Source organism: Microtus oregoni, unplaced genomic scaffold, assembly GCF_018167655.1.
Source record: "Microtus oregoni isolate MIOR12 unplaced genomic scaffold, Mior012 000012F_ref0000307, whole genome shotgun sequence".
NCBI lineage: Eukaryota > Metazoa > Chordata > Mammalia > Rodentia > Cricetidae > Microtus > Microtus oregoni.
The window spans coordinates 2,869,770-2,895,394 of NW_024543071.1; the positions used below are offsets into that span (position 1 = coordinate 2,869,770).

A 25,625-nucleotide genomic window follows, 5' to 3' on the forward strand; every position below is an offset into this window, starting at 1 on the left:
TGTTCCTGGCTTCCATGGAAAGGAATGTCAGCGATGGTAAATTGCAGATTCTTCCTCAGAAGCACATTTGTTGTGGTCTGTGTTGAAAATTCTCCACCCCCATGTTTTGGGTTTTTCTTGTAATACTATTGGCCCTTTATACATAATTTATATTGTAAAAAATGGAAAAAAATCAAATGTTCTTGATAGAAGAAACCGGGCAGTGGATTGAGATGGCTCTGGTTTGAGAGAGGAACCTGGCTGAGCAGAGCAGATGCCCCTGGGAGAGGATGATGCTGGCAGATGGAGAGCAACTGGGCAGTGACAGCATTGGATGAGGTGGTGTGTGCCACAGGTCATAAGGGAAGTAGACAGGCGTGTCTTAGGAGAGGGCAGTGATCTGGGGGCCCTTAAAGCAAGGGACCCAGTGTCTGGGTGGGACCTAGTCAAGTTGGTGCAGCCTTTACTTGGAGTGTCTGCATAGGAGGAAGCATTACCTGGTCTGTTCTAGGCTGTTGGGAATTAGTCTTGGGGAATACCTTAGTCAGGGAATGTCTCTTTTCTGAAATAGTCTTGGGGAATACCTTCGGCCGGGAATCAATCTCTCTCTCTCTCTCTCTCTCTCTCTCCTGTCGTGCTGACATACCTCTGTATGTGCTCAAAGTTCATTGACTCAAAAGTAGTCCCGCTGTGCTGGGAAGATGGTAAGACCGTGAAGTGCTTGCTGCACTTACTGAGAGCCTGAGTTGATAAAGGATAGCCTTTATCAGTAATCCTAGTCCTGCCATGACGAGCATGCGCAGGCGGGTCCTGAACTCACAGGCCGGCCAGCCCAGCTGAATCCTCAGCTCCAGGTGCAATGAGACAGCTTTAGTAATTGGGGAAGACAGTGTTGGTCTCTGGTCCACACACATTCATTGTTCCTCCCGAGTACCTGTGACATGTATAGGTACGTGTAACACACACACACACACACACACCCCACACTGTTTGGAAATAATAATAAAGATGTGATAGGAAGGTGGCTAGAATCTTGATTCAGAGATTAACTTAAAGTAGCTTAGTCTTTGGCCAGAACTAACAAATCTCTCTTAATTAAAGGTCAGAAGAAACCCATAGGTAGCTCCCATGAAGGGTTTTCCAGCAGCACACTAGGCTTCTCAGCAGTGATCTCTGAGGCGCTCGTGGGAGCTGGGGCTTCCCTGCTTCCAGCACTGAAAGGGACCCTGGGAAGACCTGAGGCTTTGGAGCCCTGGATTTGGAGGTCACCACATAGTGCACCCCCAAGCCTTTTTAACGCCCTTGGGGAAGGTTAATGGTTAATACTACATTCCACTTCAGGAATCTCCAGAAGCTCTGAAAGTGATTGGCAATTCTCCTTTTTTCCATATCCATGCTGAGTGTGCTGTTTAATTACCATGTAATAGCAGCAGACAAACCTTTATCATCATTGAACACCAGGATTTTCTTTTTTCTCTTTTCCTTTTTAAGAATCACTTAAGTATCACAAAAGGTTGGAAAAAAAAATGGCGGGGAACTTACTTTTACTTGGGCTATGAAATTTTCAACACAATGCCTTGATATTTATAATAAATGAATTCGTTCTAATGGGTTATATTTAAAGAGAAGTCAAGGCACTAATATACTTATCTCTTTAAATCAATCAGCAGCCATTTAAGACAAGTTTCTGGAGGTCTTCCAGCCCTTGTATGTGTGTGTGTGTGTGTGTGTGTGTGTGTATGTGTATATATAGTATACTTGCTGGGAGGGGAGCTGGTACTTTGCGCTCAAGTTATTTCTGAACAGTATGGAGTGTGTTTAATTTTTAACCTGTTTATTTTAGTACAACCTGGAGTCTAGCCACCCTGGTTGGATGGTTTGACCTCAAGGGAAGTCTTCCTCTGTCCTGAAACTCTCCCAGGGTCAGGTTCTCTGCTAGCAAGAAGAGAGTAGGTGGTTCTGGAAGGACTGGAACAGTTATCTCTCTTTTCTCGTCCCCTCCGCTTGAGGCCGCCAGTTTGATCTCGGTAATCACGTCTGTTCCTCCAGCGTGGACAGACCCATTTCGTGAGGACAATTTCCTAGAACAGTCCTGTTTGCGGGGGAAATGGAGTTGATTCACAACTCCCTAGAATGAGTTTTCAATAAGCTCGTGTGCTGAGGCCCTGATTTAGATGTGGGAACATGAAGTAGAGCCTGTCACGGGGCATTAGCTTTTATCCTGTAGTTAGAATTTAGATTTATGGGTGTATTACAACAGATTATCTTTCTTCACTAAGCAGGTGAGTTGGGAAAAGGCTGGCAGATGTTTTCAGGTAAGATGAAAAAGGAAGGTCTGGAGTTTGGGAAGGGAGAAAGCGAACACTTCTGACACGAGAGCTCTGCTCTGCATCTCTCTAGCACACGTTAAAAAGATGCTGTCTATCAGTTACGTAATCTGAATCTACAGTGAGTCCAAGTCATCAGAAAAAGACGTAGCTCCATACCTGACATGAAGGCATAGTGGATTTATGACCCTGAAACAAGCCGCCATGGTAGAGGTGCCCGAGACTTGGCTAAGTACTCAACCATTTGATCACTTAAGGTGTGGAGAAGCCGATGCTCACCCAGTTTGACTTGATTTATGTCACAGAGCTCGTGAACATTTCTGGGACTGGAAGCACAGTCTGTCAGTTAGACCTTGCTGTCTCTGAAGGAGTGGGAAGGAGACATCCTGGACATGGTGGGCACCTTCCCACAGGATCCCCCTGCTCTCGTATGAGCTCACAGCCATTTTAATAATCAGCTTTCCGATCAATTGTTAATGTTTTGCTTTCCGGCCATAAAGTGTTTGCTTTTCATTTAATGAATCTTAAGTGTATATCTTGGTATGTTTTTAAAAACAGAAAATAAAGTTCAAATGGCCTGGAACAGTCCCATGAAGTCTTTGTTGACTTGTAATCTCCTGTGGTCCTACACATGGGCAGCTGCCTCTCCATTTTAGGGGGCTCCAAACACACAGTGATACTCTGTCCAGCCAGAAACTGTCTTCATCTCTTTTCTCTTTTACTGAATGTCGCTCCTTTGCCAGTTACAATACCAACTGCTACAGCTACCTCCTAGTCCTTTAACACTCCGCATGCCAAAGGCTTTGATAAAATAATTACCTCTTTCTTACGTTAAAGCATATTTGGTAGTGGGTGCACATGCATGTGTACACACGTGTGCATGACAGAGAGGGAAGTCGTGCCTAACAGAAACACATTGGAGGAAAGGATTATTTGTGCTTACGGTTTCAGAACGGTCTCAGTGCATTGTGTCAGGGAAGTCAGGGCAGCATGCATGGCGGCTGAAGAGTGTTCTGCAGCCTCCTTAAGTCTCAGTGAACCAAAATGCAGAGAGCTGGGGAACAGGCGCTCAACACATAAGCCTCTCTCCTCCTCTCTCCCTCACTCTGCCCCTTTCCCTGTCTCTCTCTCCTTCCTGCTGTTTCTCTCTCTCTCTCTCTCTCTCTCTCTCTCTCTCTGTGTGTGTGTGTGTGTGTGAGAGAGAGAGTGTGTGTAAGGCATCTAGTGTCCTTGGTGAAGAATGAAGACTCTGGTGTGTTTATGTGAATGGCATGTGTCTAATGATCCCTCAGTAAATATTCTGGACTAGGAATGAGTTTGTTTATACCAAAAGCTTTTGCCTTCACTGTGAGAGGAGCTAGGGTTCAGCAGAGAAAGGACACACAGCCATTATATACACTGGTGTCTTGATGGTAACCTTTCCAGCAGCTTCTGAAGAGTGGGTTGTCCTTGTGTTTGATGGCCATCCCACCCAGCAGAGTGAGAATTTGGGTTTGCATCTGAAATGTGACCTTCAGCCAAGGTTAGTCTCAGTTTCCACAGCTCTGAGATGGGCGTGTTCTAATTGACCTTAGCATTGCCTTGAGAATCACATAAGAAAATACATGGGAGCCGTTGGGGATGGCTGGGGTGGTAGGTGACAGTACTGCCTGGATTGCGAAGCATCATGGGTTCCCTGGATCAGGAACTACACTTCAGATCCATTAGGAAGTCCCCAACCTCCAGAAAGTTCAGATGGGTGAGTGAGGATTCTCTTAAGTGAACTTCTTGGCCCAGTACAGAAAGACCATAAAAGGTTCCTTCAGATGCCAGAGTAAAAGACACAGCTATACTCTAGCTCAGGTAGGAGCCCAGAGGAGCTCTTGGTAAGGGGTGTGTGTGGAGATGCCCAGCACAGGGAAGCCTCCCCTAGAACATGGTTTTTGGGTCAGATCAGATAGACTCCTACTAGGGCTGGAGAGATGGCTCAGTGGCTAAGAGCACATAGTTAAGGTGACTATTGCTTATTTATTCTCACTGCTGTGATAAAAGACACAACAGTAGTAAGTTAGGGAAGGGAGGGTTCATTTTGTCGATTGTGGTGGCCTAAGCGTGAGGCAGCTGGCCACCCTGCACGCATAGTCACGAAGCAGCAAGATGAACACTGGAACTCAGCAGCGTTTTCTTCGGATGCAGATTGTAGAATGAACGGTACCACCTACATTTAGGGTAGGCCCTTCCCCTGCACTTAACCGGATCTAGAACTCCCTTACAGACACGCCCAGCGGCTCATCTCTTCAGTTCTAGATCTCTTCAACAGGATCTAGAACTCCCTTACAGACACGCCCAGCGGCTCATCTCTTCAGTTCTAGATCTCTTCAACAGGATCTAGAACTCCCTTACAGACATACCCAGAGGCTCGTCTCCTCTTCGGTTCTAGATCCATCAAGGTGTCAGGGTCAGCCATTGCATACCCCAGAATAGCTCCCCCAATTAGCATCTTCAATCTAACCACACTTGCAACATCTCGGCCAACATGTAAGGCCAGGTTTATGCGTGCAGATGCAAATGTTGCAGAGGAGAGAAAGGGGGAAGAGAGGTGCGTGAGAAGTGAGAGGTGAGAATAGGTAAATAATGGTGACCGTAACTGTGAATCCATAGCAGTCAGTCTTTAGACAGTTGTGATTGAAAGGCAGGTTCCAGAGATGCGGTCTCTGACCTTAAAGTTGGAGAAAGGAGGCCACAAAGCCAAAAGTAAAAGTACCTACGGCCTCTAAAAGTTCTTGGGTTCTGTTCTTTTGGGCATTTGCCATACCATAGTGTGACTAACGGGCATGTTTCAAGCATGCTTCAGGGTGGGGGGTGGGAAAACAAGAAGGAGATTGGGGAAGAAATGAACACAGAGCCTTGTGTATTGTAGGCAAACGATCTACACCAACCTCACAGCTCCAGCTCACATGGGCCATTGGAAGCCGTTCTATGTTCCGTAGTCAGAGGCAGAAAAGGTTAGGCCCCTTACTGTTCTCTGGAGCTATCTGGCTGGCTTCCTAGGAGTCCCTAGCTGGGAGATGATAAGACAGACACCTTTAAATCTTTTTATCAGAGGGCTCCAGATTTTTAGTGTCCCACAGAGATATTCCCGTCATATCAAACCATACCACCCAGGGCATTCTAAGGCAGCCAACAGCTTGTCGATTACCATGCCTGTGGATAATGGGGGTGGTGGGAGGAGAGTGGAAAATGAAGGCTTTGATTATCGAGCCTGAAAAGGTCCATCTAGAAATAGCCACGTTACAGCCAGTTCTTTCGAACTCTAAGGTACATTTTGTAACAACGGCTGTAATTTGAAGACATTTCAAGCCACAAAACTGGCTCCAAAAGTGAGCTTTGTTCTTTACAGTACGCTTTCCTCACTACACAGGCCCCTTAGAACAATTCAGTGGGCTCAGAGGAACGTTCTAGGAGGCAGAAGCTAGCGGTGTAGTCCTCTCTGCCTACACCTTGCCCGAGTGTAGCAGATGGCCCATCCAGGGTGCTAGAACAGGTGTGGCCCCTGCTACACTCTTGTATCTCCGCACATACAGGAAATGGCCTAATGGAACAGGAGATGGGATTGAGTCTGTATTTCCCGCCTGGACCCATTGCATGCCCAGAAGACATTAAAAGTCCCTGCAATATTTGCTTTCTCTTTGCTCAGTGCATTGAGTGCAGATAATTAAGACTTAGCTGTCCAAGGATTCTGGGTACGAGTCCATCCAGGAGAGTCTTGTTTGAAGAGGTAGGACTCTGGTTCTTGTATCTTTAAGAAGAAGCATTGCTCTAACCTTTTGCTTTCCACAGTGCACAGCAGGGGTGGCGGTTGTGAGCCAGATCGCAGGACTCTGCTTATTAAGGGCATTTGCTGTCATTCAGAACTATGTCACTTGGCACTGTGCTTTTGGCCGTGTGGTGGTACCTGCATATCTTCTTCCTTAACTCCAACCAGACAGAGTGACAGGGTCACGTGACACAGGCCTTTGGGCACTGGGGAAATAAGGAAGCGGTTGGGCTGAAGATGTAGCTCAGTTGATAGAGTGCTTGCCCAGTACAGACAGTTCAGACACCAAGTTTAGACTCCAAAGGTGTGTAAACCAAAAGTAGAATTTCATGCCTGTAATATAAGCACCTTGGAAGTGGAGTGTTGAAGCATGATTAAATAAAGCACGATTAATAAAAACTCAAGAGGGAAATTGGGGTTCAGCCTGAAGATCCGAAAAGCTAACCAGCCACCTACCAGCCCTTACCTCGTTTTCAGTCTGAAATGGCGATCCTGCCTCCTGGAATCTCAGAATAAGATTGTGTGAGAACTGTCTTGCCCCGATTTATATTCCTCTCTAGGGTTGAAATTAAAGGCATGCACCACCCAATTTCTATGGCAATTAATGTGGCTACTGGGATTAAAGATGATGTCATTGTGGCTACTGGGATTAAAAATGATATCAGTTACCATTACCTGCTCTGTAAGGCCGACTTTATCTCACATCTTCAGGCAATTTTTATTAAAATTGAAATGCTACTACAGAGTGTTGTATGATATCACTTTAGGGAAAGATGAACAAAAGATAGGCAGAAAGGGAATTTCAGAAAGGGAATGAATAAACAGACAAATGTGTCCATACCACCAAAGTCCAGATGGGGGGTGACTTAAAGGTAGCCGTGCCACCCAAAGCTCACCGTAGCATATTGAGTCATGAGAGTTGGAACCCTGGATTTCTCCACTACTTGCTGGCACTCAAAAACCCTTACAGGGTCTTTTTTTTTTTTTTTTTGTAAGGAGTCTTGGAATCTGATAAGTTTCAGAGACTTCCTGAGGCTTATGAGTTGTTTGTTTATTTTCTGAGCCTTTTTGTTTCTGTTTGTCTAGTTTTTAAGACAGGGTTTCTCTGTATAGCTTTGGAGCCTGCCCTGGAACTATCTCTGTAGATGCTGCTGGGCTTGAACTCAGAGAGATCTGCCTGCCTGTGTCTCCCAAGTGCTGGGATTAAAGCCATGTACCACCACCACCCGGCCTATTTTCAGTGTCTTACAGAGCTTTCCTCCAGGGAAAAGTATTTCAGTTCTGAGGCGGTTGTTACACAGTATGCAACAGGAAGATCAGGAATTCATGGGTCTGGGACACAGAGGGTTTGAGGCTAATCTGGGCTACGTGAGACTTTGTCTCAAACTAAACCAACAAAACAACAATGAAAAACAACAAAAAACCAAGCACTTGGAGAAATTGACATGGTCTTGGCTCCAGTACCATGATAGCATCACCATCACTGGGACCCTCTGCTTACCTTTCTTCTCTTGGGTACAGCCGTACCTCTGGGTTTTTAAAGTAAGGTTTGAACAAGGCCACTGTTAATATCTTCTTTCTGATTCATAACTTGGCCATATTCTCATTGCCTCAGACTTGTGGATCAAAGAGTATTGCAAAGAAGCAAAAAGCCACCCCATACATATGGGATGGGGGAGGGTCCTTACAGATGACATGCAAGGCGGCCCCTCCGAGATGAATGTCTTTGGGAAGCAGCTTCCTTCCTGTGAATGGAGGTCTGTTATATCATCTGGGAGCTTTCATAGTTTCTAAAAAGGCGACCCTTTGATCACAAATGTTAAGGAGTTCAGGCAAAGTTTCCTGGGTCGGTCTTATTTGGGGACCATTTGTGCTTTGTAGACCAGGGCATGCCAATATTTTAAAGGCCATGGTGAACATCTTCCACCCTTGTCTGGGGAGCCACTTGGCAGCAAGGAGCAGACAAGGAACTGTTTGTGCCTCCATAATTGCGGAGCGGCAGCCGTTTTATAACCGTTGAGTGGACTTCAAAGTTAATTACCATTTAGAAGTTTGAATAAAATAATCTTCTAACAACACTGAGCATCGGGAGAGTTTCAATGACTTACTCCTTTATTAGAAGTAAGCACTAGATCTCCAAATACTTCAAAGCTCTCTGAGTAGGAGGCCAGCGTCCAGTAGGAGCACAGTATGAGCCACGCGTATAAGTACTTTATAAAGAGTTCTCTCTCCTGTGTTAAAGCTGAACAAGCACAGGTGAAATTAATTTTAATGCGGATGTTTCGCCCCGTTTGTTGAACATATTGGAGGATATAATTGAAAATAAGCAATTATTCATGAGCTATCCCTCTCCTCTTTATTTTCTAAGGAAAGATATTGAACTCTGTTTCCTAAAAACATGTTGCTCTGTGACTCATTGTTTTCCTCCTCTTGGGAAGTCACATGCACCTGTAGGCTGCCATATTGGGCAGTCTAAGGATCAAGAGGTACCAAGCCATGACCCTTTGGAGAGAGAGGATACAGTGTTTCATTTGGACATGACTTGTTTGGCGCCCATCATGACATCAAGGCTCCTGCATCTGTTTCTTCAAATGTGTCCCTTGGCTGGAGGACTGGAGTGCAGTTGCAACTTGGAAGAGGCAGCCTTTGTAGTTGCTAGTCTTTAGAATCGAATTCATTCTCTGAGACAACTTTACTTGGATGTGATTCACAGACATTTCATTTTCTCCACATAAAGCATGCAGTTCAGAGGGCTTCAGTCTGTTCCCAGACTTGCATATCCACCACGCAGTCCATTTTAGAATGTGCTCGTTACTCCAAAAAGAAATTGATCACAACCTAGTGACTTCTTTCCCCAGCATCCATTAATCCTTCTTTCTCTCTCTCCATTTGTATGTTATGGACATTTGCTATAAGTGGATTCATGTATTTCATTTATCTGTGTATTCATAACTTATGATCCTATGTGACTGGCTTCCTTTACTTAGTATGGCTCATATGTGTCTTATTCTCATGTTAGTATTTCATGCATTGCTGAATCATGTTCTACCATACACATGTGCTACATTTTACTTCCCTATTCATCAAATGGTTTAGACTTTCTTGTTATGGGGACTAATGCTGAAGTGAGTGTTTGTGCACAAGTGTGTGTGGGTATATTTTCAATGTTTTGCATTTGTGTAAGTGTGACGTGTGTGCATGTGAGTGTGGAGGCCAAAAGTTGACGTTGGGTACTTTCCTCAATCAATCTGCACTTTATTGATTGAGGAAAGATTTCTTTCTGAACTTGGAACTCTCCAACATGGGTTAGTCTGTCCATCCGTACTGACCCAGAGCTGTGCTGTGTGTGCCTCCCCAGCAGAGTGCTGGGATCACAGATGGCCACCACAGCCGCCAGGCTTCTGTGTGGATTCTGAGGATCCAAACTCTGTCCTCGGATGAGTGTAACAGGTATTAGATCATATATTCATTGCTTCAGGGCATAGACTGTGGAGGCCTAAAAATGTAGGCCCCTTTACTCCTTGTCTGAAGGTCAGAGATTTGGAGACTAACAGGCTTAATTGCACCTCCTAACTCAGGAGCTGGTTGCCTGGCTCTTTTGAAGTTAAGATAGCTCGGTGCCATCCTGAGGGGTGATCAGGATATGAAAATGTGCTTCTGCTCCTTTCTTTTGTAACTGTGAGGTCACCTAGGGAAGGGTGATCTTCAGCTACGTGCCTTAGAGCCCCTTAGTTATCTACACAACGGAATGCTAATGATTTGATGTCTCAGAGTTGACTGTGTGTTACCCTTTTGTATCATGTTAATAAAGGCTTTTGTTACCTTCTCCCCCAGTTTACCTTGAGTATAAAAACTGTGGGAAAAATAAACAGGCGGATTTCAGTAATCACTGGAACGGCCTCCTCATACTTTCTATGTTTTTTGTATTATTATTTTTTATGTGTCTTCATATTCTTTACTTATATTTCTTTTTTATACCCTGTTAATAAGTGTTTTGGTCAAGGCCGATCCTCAACAGTATACCTAGGAGTGGAATTGTGGATCATATGAAAACGTCTATGTACTTAACAAATCGAGAACCTCCCACACTGTTTTTCCAAAGTGATTCTAGCAGTTTTTTTTTTAATTATCAGCAGTATGCAAGTAATAACTTCAAACCCCTCTTGTTCTGTCTTTTTTAAATTCTGGCCATGTGTCTTGTTGCTTGGTGCTATTATAACAAAGCACCTGATCCTGGATCTTTCCCAGATTGCTTTCTGTTGGTGTGATCAACACCGTGGCCTAGAGCAACTTTAGGAGGAAGAAGGTTTATCTTACCTTGCTGGTTACTCTTCTTCATCCAGGGAACCCAAGGCAGGAACCGAAAGGAGACCCCTGGAGACTCTGGTTTCCAGGCTTGTTTGCCCTGCTGCTTCCCTTACACAGCTCAGGCCCACTTTCCCAGGATGGCACCACTCATACTAGGCTAGAGCTGCCTCATCAAGCATAGTAAGGAAATGCCGGCAGATGTGGCAGGGCTGATCAACAGAAGCAATTCCTCATTGGCGAGTCCCTCTTCCTAGGCATGCCGAGGTTTGTGCGCAGGTGACAAATGCTAGTACTCTGGGCAGATTATGAAGAAGAGAGATGCGTCTTCTCAGAGATTTCGGAGGCTGAGAAGTTCAAGGACAAGGTGTTGGAGGCTTGGTTGTCTGATAGTCTGTTCTGTTTCCAAGGTGATAACTACCTTACCGCTGCCTGGTCTGGGAAGAGGACCTCTGTGCCAACCACCATGCTAAAATATATATAGCATGATTTAAATGCTTTAGGTTTTGTGATATGTTAGAATTCTTTCTTTGGTAGCTGCTGGCAAGCCAGCTATACAAATCCATCGTGAAAATGACATTTACGCTTTATGATTTGTGTGTGGTCAGTGAATAATAGCTCACAGATTTAGAATAACCTTAAACTGCCAAATGAACTTCCTTTTTTCTTAAAAGGGCACTTAGTGGGGTACACGCTGCGGTAACCACTCCGTCTGCACATGGATGAGTCCTTTCAGGTTTATGGTCCATTCACTGCTGCAAAGGTGATTGGCAAAGTGTCTTCAGCTCTTTGCTTCCCTTAACCTCTGTGAAACCCATTTCACTACGGAAGAGACCAGCTTCACATGTACTTTGGTCACACACACCCTTGACATGAGACCGTGGAGAGAGGCTGATCAGCTACCCAGGCTTCCTGAGAGTGTGCTACCTTAGAAACTGTGCTGAGTGTTTGGAAATACCTTCTGTATGCCTGTAGCTTGCTAGGTTTCCACATAGGGGCCTAATCTCCAGGCATCAGGACAAGAAAGAAAGCAAGAGGCTTGGTTACTTGTTTTCCCTTCCTTCTGCGTGGCTACCAGGTAGCATTCACAAGAGACAGTGTATCAAAGTGAACAAATTTGGCCTCAGAAACCAGATTTTTTTCAAACTGGAATCCTGGCTGACTTTCATCCTTCTGACCTTTGACAACTTTAGGTCATCCTCTGTGAGAGGGGGCTGTGTTTCCATTTCTGGGAGGCAGGCCTCATAACAGCTCTCTTGTAGGGTGAATGAGAGCATTGTCTGTCTATGTAAAGAACTTAAAATAGAACCAGGTGCATGGAAAGCTCTGGAAACATACTAACATTAATACGCACCTAGGACGAGCTACTATTTTACTCTGGGCTTTGGAACTATGATGATCATATTTTTAGCTCAGTCAGACAGAAAGATGGTGGGTGTACCTGAGTACATGGGAGACAGATGTGCACATGACCCGGGAGTGCAGCACAGAGGGGCCCAGTGCAAGGTCTCAGTGCAGTGTGCGTTTGTAATTTAGAAGCTGGAGTTGCTTGCATCTATTTCTCCTTGGCACTTGCATGTGTGTGGGGGCATACATAAGGAAGCCAACTTCAACTCTTCTCCCTTCTGGTTTCTTTGCTTGTTTGTTTTTGTTTTTGTTTTTGAAGACAAGGTTCCTCTGTGTAGCCTTGGCCATACTGGAACTCACTGTGTAGTCCAGGTTGGCTCAGATTTACAGAGATCCATCTGCCTCTGCCTCCCTAGTGCTGGGATTAAAGCTGTGTGCCACCACTGACCAGCTTCTGCTATGGTTTTTGGGACAGCATCTTTTACAGAACCTGGAGCTAACCAGTTTAGCTAGAATGGCTGCTGTCCAGCAACTCTTAGGAATCCGCCTATCTATGTATCCCCAGACATGGGTTACATGCGTGTGCTGCTGTACCCAGCTTTTTACATAGGTGTTGGACACATTCTCAGGTCTTCAAGCCCTTCACCACAGGAGCCCCCTCCCCAGCTGTGGAATTGCAAGAGTGAGTATCTATCTATCTATCTATCTATCTATCTATCTTATCTATCTATCGCCCCAGATTACTGGTATTTTCTTCTTAAATCCCCTTTAAAACACCCATTAAGCTTCAACAAATTGCCCAGGTTTATCCAGATTAATTTAGATCAGAGGCTAGAAGCTGCCGTGACCTGAGATGGAGCCCAGCCTAGATTGGGTTGTGTCTCTAGTCCTTTGTGAGTCTTTGGGCCTGTTTCATGGTGATCAGCAGTGTTTGACTGCTAGGGGCATCTTCTCAGAACTCCGACTTTAATTGTCTCTGGCTCCTGGGAGCTCTCCTGAAGGTAATTTGTGCCAAGCCATCAAAATAATGATGATGGTCCTTGTCTTCTGTTTGCTTTAAAGTTGTCCATCCTGGTAATGATCACCCAGCAGGGAGAGCGATTTCTTCTCCTGGACATTTGTAAATGCCTACTTTGAATGTTGGAGACTGGGTAACCAATATGATGAAAGCCTGGGTCTCTCAGACCTGCCGGAACAATATGTCTGTGATGAAATTAATCAGTTGGCTTGAAAACAGAGACCAAGAGAATGCTTCAGGAAGTGTATGTTGGGCGGGTGTTGGGGGGGGGGCATCAGAAATTGATGCCATGAGCCACTATAACCTTATAGGTTTCAAATGGCTTATAATTCATCTGTAATGGGAAAAATACTTTACCGTGGAGATAATATCTTGGGATAAATGCAGAATCATAGGCTGCGTTATGGATGTGTTTGTGGATGTACGTGAATTGCAGGGAGTGATTTTTTTTTCCCTCTGAATGTAATTTGGCTTAGATAAGAAGACGAATAAGCTGCACACAACAAGAGCTCATTCAGTGTAATGTGTGTAATTTCAAGCATAAAACCACCATGTTTTAGACCTGTGAGCGACCTTAGCCCACACCTAGTACGCACCATTTTGCAAGCAGAGGAAATGAATCCCAGAGAATGCAGTGGCTTCGCCTATAGTGTGGATTGGGACTCAGGAAAATGACTGGCGTTGGAGATCTGAGAATATAAGGCTTATTATCCATCGTGGTGTTTTACCAATCATGTTTCTTGCCTCTGTTACAGAGCTGTGGCGTGATTTCTGCTCTAACACAGGGCACCTCCTCAGCTCTTGGCACATGCAGATACTTAGTAAAAATACTTCATGGCTCTTAACTATTTAATTACATAAGTTTAGGAAATTAGAATGATGTCATTTTCAGCTTCCTCCTTTGTTTGGGCTATTAGCGTAGCTTCCTAGGGTTTCTCAGCAGGTTCAAAAGAATGCAGAGAAAGTCATGAGTGCTGTTCTTTCGAAGGAAACCATTGGTTGCTAGAGAGATGGAGTTGAATACACTCTCATATCCTAGGGATTTTAATGCAAAGTCTGAAGTATTTGTACGTGAATTCATCAAGCCTCGATTAGCTTTTTTATAATTACTCAGAAAGTAATTCAGTCGAAAATATTTTCACCGGATATAAACGCGTGGTTAGCTAGAAAGCCACACTGTTCTACTCTGTCAGCCATAAAGGACCTGCGGACTTGTACATAACTTTCACAGTGTACAGAATGCAATCATAAAAAGTATTATTCCTAAATCTATCATTTTATGTTCTTTCAGTAGTTAAGAGCTTTATACCTCGGTGGTAGGAGTGAGATATACTAGGGAGAGAATGTCGTAAAATGTTAGGGACATTTACTCGCTGTCCCTGCACTGCCAGTCCCAAGTCAGTGTAGGCTGATGGCGTTCAAGTGTAAGGTCGGAGATTGATGCTGGCAACACATTCCCTCGGCTATGTAACAGAGTCTATTTCAGGATTGGAGTGTGTGTGTGTGCGCGCACACACACGTGTGTTTTCTTACTTACAAACAAAAGACATTTACTGAGCACCAAGTGCTTTCAGATAGAGCCCAGTGACAGGCAACGTATCGGTCTTAATTTCTAAGATGATCAAAGATGAGGGAGGTGCAGGAGGGAGGAAAACACAGCAAAGCTTTCCTGGGCCTAGATCTGAAACAAAACAGGAACAGAAGGTCAGGGAGACTAAGGGAGGATGGGACTAGGGAGGAGCATCCAGGACCTTCGAGACAGTCCCTAAAGCTTTAGCCTAGGCTCACACGGGCTCTGTTCAATTTGAACTCTTTGTGTGTGCCACAAGGAAGTGGGAGGCTTTGGGGTACTAGCTGTGTGGCATGGGGCTGCCTGGGCTGTCTGGCTTTGGAGACACTTAAAGCTAATCACAGCCCTGTGGTGCCACTGAGGGCAAGGAGAGCCTCTGGAGGAGACGGTGACATTGGCAGGGCTCCAGTGTGGCAGACCTGCACCCAGGCAGGAAGGGGCTCTGGTTAAGTGCTCTGTTATGCTCAAACTTTCGTTTATTTAATTAAGTACCAAAACTGTTTTCTCAGGCTAGTTCTTCCAGCTTTCCCATGCTGTCTGTCTCTTTTGACCTTTAGTTCATAGAAAGTGTGTCTCCATTGGGAGCCCCTTAAATGGGCCTCTTTAGTAATGACAGGGCCAGAAGAGGTAGGCAAAGCCAGAAGATTCTGGGAACATGGGCCCAGCCCTGGGTTCTTGAATCTCTGAGACCTGTTCATTCTTCCTACGCTGGCATTTTAAGGTTGGGTGCCATTGAGACCCACATTTCAAAGCCCCCAAATAAGTCATTCATAAGGTGTAATATTCATGAGATAATATTTGAAAACCCCTTTGGGGTTTCTTAGTAGCGTGCAGCTAGAAGGTGAAAAGAGTGAATTTCGCCGAGCTCTTTCTAGAGTACTGCACTTGTTACAGAAGTTTCTAAGCAAGTAATCAGGATACCTCAAGTAATGCAGCTGTACTGCACAGAAGACTTGACGTATCCCAGGTTTCCTCCCTCGCATGCATCACTTCAGCCTCCATGACAGTTCGTGGTGTTTCGTAAAAATCAGCAACTGCTCTCGGCACCAAGTCCTTCGGGCTGGTTCTTAGCGTTGGGAACATTGTTAATGGAACGCTGCCATCCAGAGAAGATCAAGGCACAGGGAGGCCGTGAAGTTTGTGGTCGGATCTGGGACTCGCTTTGAGTTTTGAACCTCAGATTTCCATCTTATTGGTCTGTTCTGCTTATAATAACGATAACATTGCTTCCACTCATGAAACACACACCTTGGACCGACTTCCAAGTGCTGGAAGTTTTATGTGTGAGAAACCATGAATGGTCACGGGAATTCTGATAGACAGGTTTTATTGTTTTTACAGATGAGAAAATCAAGACTGAACGAACTTAGCAACTAACTGAAGCAGGCTAGAGAGGTGATTCATCCAGGGCTTTCCTGAGTCTTGACTACCATGTCCACATGTATGTGGTGGTTGAAGTATCCAACTTGATTCCTGTGATAAGTAAAACGGTCGCCTGTCCATTTTATAGATCAGGACACAGGATACAGGAGGTTGAACGATTATCCTGACTTTCTACCTGTTAAGAGGCTAAGTCCTGATTCTGGGTTGTCTGGAGGTAGCAGCCACTGTCATGGTGACGCTGGTATGTCATTCCATCTTCTTTGGGAAGAACACACAAATGTGACAAAACTGGACCTCAGTTTTGTCAGCTTAAAACAGGACTGGCGGAACGGTGGGCTGGGAAGATGGCTCCATCAGTGGAGTGCTCGTCCGCCAACCCGAGGACCTCAGTTCGGGTCGCAAGGGAACAATCTATAGAGCCAGATAGACGTAGAAACAGTCACCTATAACCTGGTGCTGGAGATAGAGACAGGTGGGTCCTTGAGGCGCATTGGCCACCTGACATTTGTCTCCGGCCTCCACACACGTGTGAACATACAGGTTCATACATTGCACACACCAACACTTAGAATTATTTATCAAGTAAAAGTAGCATACACATCTTGAAATGAAACCCAATTAATGAAAACAGAGGGCTTGCCCTCTGTAAGAGGGGACTCAGGAGCAGGCCCTGTTTTTCAATGTAGAAAAGAATGCATTTCACCTGTACTAATGGGCAGTCGTAGAATTCTTCCTGGGTTCTGATTACCCCTTGACCCTGTGTGGAGGAGACTGTGCTTGGGGACTCAGTGATGGAGACAGTGCCACTGATAGGGAAAGTGACGCTGGTTTAATGGCCAGTGTGAGTCCTTTCAAGGAAGCAGCATTCACTCCCTCCGGCTGCTCTCTAGATCCCTTCCTCAGCCCTGGTTAGTTGGGTGCAAGTAAAATTTATAGTGCTTTACTGTAAAAGCCCTTGACTTGAAAAAGGATTTTCTCTCAGTAGCTCAAACCACAGGAGAACTCGTAAGACAGGTGAGACTTCTTAAATGGGAGTTAAGTGCATCGCATTTTCAAGAAACTAAACGGCCCTCATCCATAATTTAATTACATTGTTGGGGAGGTTGTAACTGCGCCTCCCCAGGCTTGGCGGCGGCGGCACGCACACGCTCTCTGTTGGGCAGATCTGGAATGCTGTGGTGTGTGTGTGGGGGGGGGGGGGTTCACAAGTGCGATGTGGAGCAATACTGAGGTTTCTCTACCTGTAGTCAGGGACTGTGGACTGAAACAGTAAATTATTCCTCGCAAACCGCATGGGCAATAAGACTGCCATCCGCTTCTCCTCATAAAACAAAGCCATAGATAAATAAAGGACAGCCAACTCACTTAATCCACGTGGTTCTGTGCACTGCTAATTATTAATCCAGGGGCAAGACAGGGGTTCACCCAGAGTGTAGTTAAATCATTTTTAATAGAGGTAAACACTAGCTGTGTGGACGAGCAGTACTCAAGAAAATTTCTCATCAGCCGCGTTTAGGAATCATCCAGCCTAATTGCCATAACTTATTAATAATAATAGATAATCTAGTCTTTTATGACCCAGGTCTCTGGGGTCTCAGCATTACAGAGCTCTGGAGTTTGAATCCCGCCATAGCAGTGGGGGTGGGGCACACATCCTTGGTCTTCCATCACGTTAAAAAAAGGCAGATCTGGGGCTCTTCCTTATTTTTACCCCCACATCTGAATGGTCAGCTCACACATGGTCTCTCATTTGTCACCAGGAGGACTCCAGGGCCTGGAGAACTTGGGTGGGGGGGGGGGGGTCGGGGAGAGGGGCTGGGAAACAGGCCTTCTTTGTTCACGTGAGTGATGGGGGTTGAGATTTACTCCCTGGGGAAGTGAGTCTGAGCAGAGAGCTTTGTCTGAAGGAGTTGCTTTCCTCCGCATTGGTGTCCCTGGTGTCCTTTGGACTCAACCTAATTATGGCTGGGGTCGTGGTCACTGGCAGCTCCCTGCTCTGCACTTGTGTGATTCTGAATCCTGGGAGGGTGGGAAAGCGTCTTAGCCTCGGAGCGGCTTTCCATGGCTTGAATAACTTAGTGAACTTCACTTTCCCCCTTCTGTGGAGTGGTGTTAGAATATGCCCCTGCGTCTGCAGCAAGGAAATGGGAGGTCAAAGGGGGCAGGTCATCTCCTGAGTGGTTCTCCTCTGCTTCTGATTAGACTGAAATCAGAACACCATACTCTCGTTCCAGCGCTTTGATCTTCAGGAGTGACCACAGCGGATGGTTTTGGAGAAGTTGCCATGTACACAAACATTAGAGTGGGAAATGATACTGTGAACTTTTGCAGGATAATACTTTGTAACATCCACTGATTTGGGGGAACGTGCGTGTGCGATGGAGTGTACCATGTAACTAGAACACATGGGAAGTGTCAGGTTCCCTCTTTCTGCTCACCGATTTGCACAGTACCGTCTACAGATCATTCCAGCTTGAGCTTGGGTGGCCGTTTCCGTCTGGGAGAGAAGGTGTGTGAGCCATTACTAGAGAAGGAGGAGATTTATGTCCCAGACCTGGAAGACATAAATGTAGTCTAGCACATTGTAGTATCTGCATTAGTGTTTATTCAGATTTACGTGTTACTGGGAGGCGAAGATGAAAATATCGCCAGAAAGTTTTGAAAAAACATTAGCCTTAGATAGGTACATGAACATTAGGCGAGCTTCGGGGATGGAAGAGCTAAGGAACATCTTGTGCCCATGTGCCTGTACAGATTGGACACACACAGTAGGATTGGGAGGAATAAGACCATGAATCAGGCCTGGTTCCCTTCTCTGTAACGGCTGATGCTTTCCAATGACCCGAGTCGGTTCTGAGATTTGAAAGAAGTGTTCCTTGTCAAAACCACGAGTAGGAGGTGGAGGGTTCTGGACGGATGTCGAGACTGGGGTTGAGACTGGGTCTGTATTTGAGACACTAATCTCATTTCCCTGATGTTTTCAAGGTTGAAGGTTTTTGTCTGTATTCATTAAAGGGGAATGATAAATGTCTAATTTGTACTTTGCTAATAATCGAGATGAGGAGCATTTTAACTTCATTAAGGTTAAATAAGTCTCCTGCAGTCCTGGCTCAGCCTTGAACTCCATGTGTGACCTTAGGAAGGATTTTTTCTTTTAACCAAGACTTTGTTTCCTCACCTGTATGATAAGGGGATGATGAGACAAAACTCCCTTCCCTCTCAGTGGTAACACAGTGCCAGGCAGTCTAGACCTAGGGAGGCGTTTAAGGCCCATTGCTCTTATCCTCAGGAGAACACAGTCTACGTAAATAACTAATTATAACCTGAGCTATAATTGCAACATGCATGGGTTACTCTAGGAACACAGGTAGAAATGGCAAGTTCGCTTCACGGTGGCTGTGACATTTGAAGGATAAGTGGGAGGCTTCCATCAGGAGAGCAAGCTTGGTCAGAGAGTAGGTGTCCGGCTGTGGGGTCCAGGAAGCAAGCTTGTATAGACTGGTGTATTTCAGGAGCTGCCCACAGCCCTTTCCTCAGTCCCTGGGCAGTGGCATCTCACTGCTGGGCCAGCATTTGTACTGAAGATGAATTGCCAAGGCTAGAGGATACTGTGTGATGTGTGCAGGAGAGGTTTGTGCCTGCTAGAAATTACCGGTTCTCAAGTCCCTTGAGGATGGCACAGTGTGTGCTCGTCAGCTATAAAAAACTTTCTGTATGCTTCACATCACCTCTGGATGGCTTCTAAAATCTAACATAGTAAGGGCTGTATATATAACCTTGATGATGTATTTCTTGTTACTTAGAACATAATCATAAGAAAACATGTTAGTCCATGGTTTTTTAAAACCATATCTCCAATCTGTGGTTGGGTGGCTCTGGAGATGCAGAGCTCACTGAGAATGGGGCCGAGGGCAGAGTCAGTGTGGTGCCTCTGATGCAGACCATCCACATCCCACGTGACTTTGCTCTGGGTTGGGAGAAGTCTCGTGCCGCCGGGGAATTGGGAGCTTGTAAGAGTTTCTCAGACAAGCCAGAGCGACTTTGAGAGCATTGGTCCCGATGAGCATGTCTGCTCTCAAAGGGGACATGGAGGGAAGAGGCAGGATTGCGGGTGGGAGAGAGAGAAGAGAGGGTGGGAGTGAGGGTAATTAGGGTAATTAGATTGCGATAGATATGTATATGAAATTGTCAGAGAAAAGGTTTAATTAATAAAATTGGAGGATGTGCCTGAGTGGAATGAAATCTGCAGCCTAAGGTGTTCTGATCCATTGATGTGTCAGGGAAGTGTCTGAACTATTCATGGCTCTTGGCTCTTGTGACCCCATGGGAGCTGGTGTCAGATGGCACTAACGTAAAGTTGATGCTGACAATGAAGTTCTTACTTAGCTTTTAATGAAGATAAATTTAGTTGTAAACTGAGATTACAAATATAAAATATGCTCATTGCTAAAGATTCAAATACTGAGCTGAACAGTGGTGGCGCACACCTTTAATCCTAGCACTCAAGAGGCAGAGGCAGGCGGATCTCTGTGATGTTGAGGCCAGCCTGGTCTACAGAGTGAGTTCCAAGACAGGCTCCATAGCTACTGGGAAACCCTGTCTCGAACCACCTCCCCAAATGTATAAAAACTCATAGAAGATTTAAAAACTCCAATTCCAACTCCCAAAGATAAGCAATATTTTGTGGCCGTTGTCACACACCTCTCTTAAGGCAGACATGCACATGCTCATAGGCACACGCATGTATTCATGGGTCATTAGGGAGCATCCAATATTTTCATATGAACTCAACCAGAGTCTTTACCAATTAAAAATAAAGAAAACACCAAAACTCTGTGTTTATGTGGGGAGGTGGGCATGACACGTCATGACATCTCTGTGGAGGCCAAACAACAAATTTGAGGAGTCCTTTCTTCCCTTTAAGTTTTACACAGTTTCTGGGGCAGAAGCTTGGGCTGTCAGTCTTGCATGACCAGAGCTGTGCTTAACCCATCTCACCAATCCTCTTCAGTCATTTAAGTCACTGCACAGCAAGCCAAGTTTGGATTCATTGCTTTGGTTCTCTGTTGACTGTGGGCAGCATCCAGTATTTTTCCCATTGCCAACAATACTTTGGTGATCTTCTTTCTATGTTTCTCTTACATCATTAGGTGTTTTGTTGGATTAGAGTTTTGTAAGTAGTACTGTTTGCTCAAGGACTGCAGATTGGATGTTTCTATATCTTGTTAAACTGTCTTCTAGAAGTATCTTTCCTTCAAACTTTCTTTCTGGAGCCCTGCAGACAGAGCAGGTGCTAGCTCCTGTGTGGGCGATACGCTTGTATCTTGAAGATACCAAATTAAAAGGCATGAGCAGGTGAGAAGCATCATCGGTGATTGGGCAGCCAAGCTCCCGTGGACATAGATAAGAAAAGTGGTTCAGGTACCTGGCCACTACAAGATGTGGAGGAACATCTGTCTTGATTCCTAATTTCTCACTCCTCAAGGAAGTTAAAAACTCACCAACATCAGATTAAAAAATACACTGTTGAACAAAGAGGCTACACTTAGGAAAAATGGTGCTTTGCCATCCATGTATATTCGATTCAAAGGTCAAAACACACTTGTCCTTGGAGGTCCTGCTAGGAGGATACTGGTGACAGCGTGTTGGTGTTCTTTACTGCGGCTGCTAAGAACCAGGCCTTGGTACATACCAGGCTCTCAGACAGTGGTTGAAAGAAAACGCACAAAAGCATGAATACCTCGTCATTTTCTAACAGACATTGGCCTAGGGTTTACTGTGAGGACATGGGGTTATAAAGTGGAGAACGTATACATATTTTGTTTATATGATTTAAGTATGATTGAATTCCCAGCCGCATATCTGTTTATGCTTTTGTGAGGCGTTGTTGTCTACAACCAATCAGATAGCTTTTTAGAGCTTGAGAGAATCTTCAGTGTCATGCAGGCTTAGGTTTGATCCAAAGTACCGATGTTGTGGCCTTGAATGAGCTACCTTGCCTTCTGGAGACTCGGTTTCTCTAGCTATAAAATAGGAATGATTACAGAACCTGTTTTGTAAGACTGTTGAAATGGTGACATCAGGGACGTCAACAGCCACCAACTGTCCTGCTTCTTACTTGTCAAGCACTGTCCTGAGTCCTTCAGCCTTAGCACAAGCATGATGAATGTTCCCGATCATACTGTCGGTGTTGAGATTTAAGGGACTGTAAACCAGAGTTCATAAGAATCGAGTCATGATTTAGACCAAAGTGGTCTCCACCTATGGCCTGAGCTTGGTGCTCAAGGGAGTGCTTTATGGAAATTATTTAGCAAAGCCAATGTGTGCAAGTTAATGTCTCGCTTTCTTCTTCACTGTTATTAATATTTTTATCTTTCTCTCTTTCCTTCCCTCTCTCATTTTTTCTCGTGTCCTCAGATGTTTTCCAGCAAGGTAAGATTCCCTGAACCCTGTTGCCCTTCTGTTGGCTATGTGCTTTGGTTGACGGGACTCTGCCTTCTTTAGAACGTGTCTTTGGAAATTAAGGGACCCTATAAGGACGGTGGCATGAAGTACCTTCAATCTTTCTGGGGGTCTGCATCTTCCTCAGAACCATGTTTGGGGGATTCTATAAGGATGGTGGCATGAAGCACCTTCAGCCTTTTCTGGGGGTCTGCATCTTCCTCTGAACCAAGTTTGGGGCTAGGGCTGAGGTTTAGACATCTGGGGAGGAGGGCAGGGTGGGCATGGGGTTTGGGTATCTCTGGAGGGGTTTGTCCTTCAAGAATCCTGTATCTGAGGCAGCTCCTACTTTAAAAAGGCTCCCCAAGCCAGTTCCAATGGATGAACAAACATGTAGACCAGGGGGTGTGGCTCTTAAGAGCAGGCTGGCTTGCCAGTTTGTGCCCTCCAACATAGCCATGCCTCATAGCCTTTCCAACTGACAGAGTTAGGTAACAGAGAATGGTGTCCTATTTTACAGGTCTGGTTAGCTAGAAACCAACATGTTTTCTCTCTGCTGTCTCTGACTGGGTATTAGTCCTCACTGTGTATAGCGGTTGTGCTCTGGGTTCATGAACTGACTAGAACCTTCTAGATGCTCATGATGGGGAACTGCCTTCCAGCCTAGTTTGGGTAATAGTGACAGACGTTCGTTGTTTGTATCCAAGCTGGGAGATAAGTCTGCTGCATCCTTCTGGAACCCAAAGCTGCTTTACAGTAAAGGTTTAAAAATATGCCCAGGCATTCCATAAATACCCTCCAAATATTCTTAGAGGCTCGGGACTTTTTTCACAACTGTTATTTCACCCCAAACATGCAGCTCATGTTACGGAGAATATCCGTTCCCTGTTAGAAGACGGGTTGTGGGTAACGACGAGGGTTCTGTTGTGTTGTCTTTTAAGAGTCTGGAGTCGCAGACCTGCTTTCATAAATAATTCAGAAAGTTCCAACAAGCTCTAAGCAATAAGTTCCATTTGACTAGCGACTAAGAGATGAGCAGAATTGAAAAGGTGTCGTGACTGTTGGTGTAATGAGAGTGTGCCGCTATCAGAGTCCATGGTTGCCATGGTCGCAGCGAGCTCTCGTCCTTGACAGATTGGGGGTTCGGCGAGATGCTCGGGGAGTAGAGCAGCCCCTGCATATGAGCTGCGGTGTGAATACTACCCTACTTCAAACGGGATTTCTCTCCTGGAAACAAAAAGCTCTGGAGTTGCCAGCGTGTGTTTCAGGGATGTTGGTGAAGGGGAGGAGGAGAGCCTTCCATCAGGTCTGCTTTCCCTGTGTCACGGCGAGCCTTCCTGAGCACAATAATTGATCCAGAGGACGGCTGGCAGGCTGCTGATGTCAAATTTGTGTCCTTTTTTCATCAGTCATGGGATTCGATTGATGAGATTTGCCTGTCAGTTGCAATGATACGCACAGTAAAAGTTGTAATCATCTACAAATCACTGGCTATTGAGACCTAATAGCATCTGAAAGAGGAAGAAGCCCACAGCCGAGGGCTGCCTAAGCCTCGTGTGGCGGAGGTGGCATCTCCCTCGTGAGGTATTCCTAGGGTCTGCGTCCCTGAAGAAAACTGATATGCTTGGGGCTTCTCAACTGAGGGTGGGACTTCCTGAGTCCTTCCCCATCCTTGCTGGGGTTTCGGCTGTCTTGATCTTCTGCAGATCTTGTGTGTGCAGCCACCACAGCTGCTTTTAAGTTCACCTGGACATCTGCACTGTCCTGCACAGCTGCAATGTTTCGCTGCCGGGAATACTCTCTCTGGATCTTTAAGTCTTCTCTTGGTGATTCTGGGCTTTAGTGTGATGTTGTTGTCCCATGTAGAGCTGCACATTCTTCACTGTTTACCAGTGTCGACTCTCTGGATCCGTGCCCAAGTAGATGCCCAATACCGGTGTACATGTGGGCAAATGAATATAATTAGTGAGGAGATGGGAGGGAAAAGTGGTAGTGGGGGAAGTGATGGGGGTTTGGAATTGATGAAAACATTACGTGGATATATAAAATTCTCAAAAATAGTACACTTGCAAACGTATAGACCAAGTTCAATATACATATTTTCTACGTAATGGTTTTTAATATTTTCCAATTCCATGAAATTTATTTTACCCATATTTTGTGTAGTGAATTTTCTACCCTGAGTGCCAGAACTTTGGAATTGCATTTGTCATTGAGATGCTACCAGTTCATAGAACATTTTTATGTTGAACATACATATAAAGGTGTCACTGGGACAATGCAATTGCTGTTAAGTATGTACATGGCTCTGCTCCTGGAGGGCCATTTTGTACTGAGACACCTTAGAAATGACGGCTGAGAGCTTACAAACCCAGTGCCCACCCTTCCCCCAGTGTTTCCTGTTACTCTGCCACTCTACCTAGGAGATAATGCTCCAGACAGTGCTGACAGACACAGGAGACCGAGCCAGAGCATTCTGCACCCTGTATACAGACTCTGGAACTGCGATCGTTACTTCCTGAGAACCAGGAGACTTCAGTTGTGGCAGAAAGAAACAGCAGAAATCTAGTGTTTGCAATGCCATGGATGCCACTGGGCCGTTTTCTGAAACCCATTTCACGGTGGCCACTGACCATGCCTCTGCCTTCCTGAACGCATCTGTGGCTTGGGCTTGGCCAAGGGGCTGGGTTGGTTTACTGTGCAGCTGCGATTTACCTGTCTGCCTGCTGTATTCCTGCGTGTGTGTGCTGCTGAGCACCGTGGCAGGCAGAAACGGGAAGCAGGCGTAAGGTTGACAACATCAGACATTCTCAGAGGAAACACAAGTTATTTCCTCTGGATTGCATTATCTTCTATTTCACTACAGATCAATCTTGTTACTGTAGGTGACAGCCCGGCAGCTACTGCTGGGCCTTTCAGGGCTGCATGTGAGGTGCGTGTTGGTGGGAGTCTGTTTCTCTCTTGATCCAGTGACATTTTATTGCTTGCTTTGGTACTTTCATCTAGAAATGCCGCCGCGTCCTGTGGTGCTTAGGCCACGGGGTCTGAAGACAGTCAAAGACCATCTTTTCCAAATAAAGAACCAGGGCCAAAGAACCGTACTTCCTGTTGCTCACGAGCTCACGAGCCAGTGGCGGCTCTCACTAGTTCCCAAGTACCACACAGTGGCTCTTCAAGAGTGTACTGAGACGCCATCTGTGGACACGCATGTCTCTACTCTCAGGTTTTAGATCCCTTCATACCAATCATTTGACGGCGACAAACAGGTCTCCGTGCACTTGCAAACACACTCCCACACACACATGCATGCTTCATTTGAAGCCGCTGAAGCTCCTTTTGAATATTCACTCATCCATAGATGCTACCTTGATTCCAAAATCGAACAGAAACTCAGCAAGCGGCTTCAGAATCAGAACCCTATCGTTCAGTGGGGCACTTGTGAAAATAGATGGGCTCAAG

The 25,625-nt window shown here is 45.5% G+C and overlaps 1 protein-coding gene across 6 annotated transcripts in view; it reads left to right on the forward strand.

The window, feature by feature from the left end:
• Nucleotides 1–25,625, forward strand: part of Gfra1 (GDNF family receptor alpha 1) — a 219,583-nt gene that overhangs the window by 40,729 nt on the left and 153,229 nt on the right. For 5 of the 6 annotated variants that reach the window (XM_041661128.1, XM_041661126.1, XM_041661125.1 and 2 more), the window contains exon 5: nt 22,143–22,157. The exons of the other annotated variant lie outside the window; for it this stretch is intronic. In XM_041661128.1, coding sequence (XP_041517062.1) covers nt 22,143–22,157 — 15 coding nt within the window. The remainder of the gene's footprint in view (nt 1–22,142; nt 22,158–25,625) is intronic. 6 annotated transcript variants of the gene reach the window in all.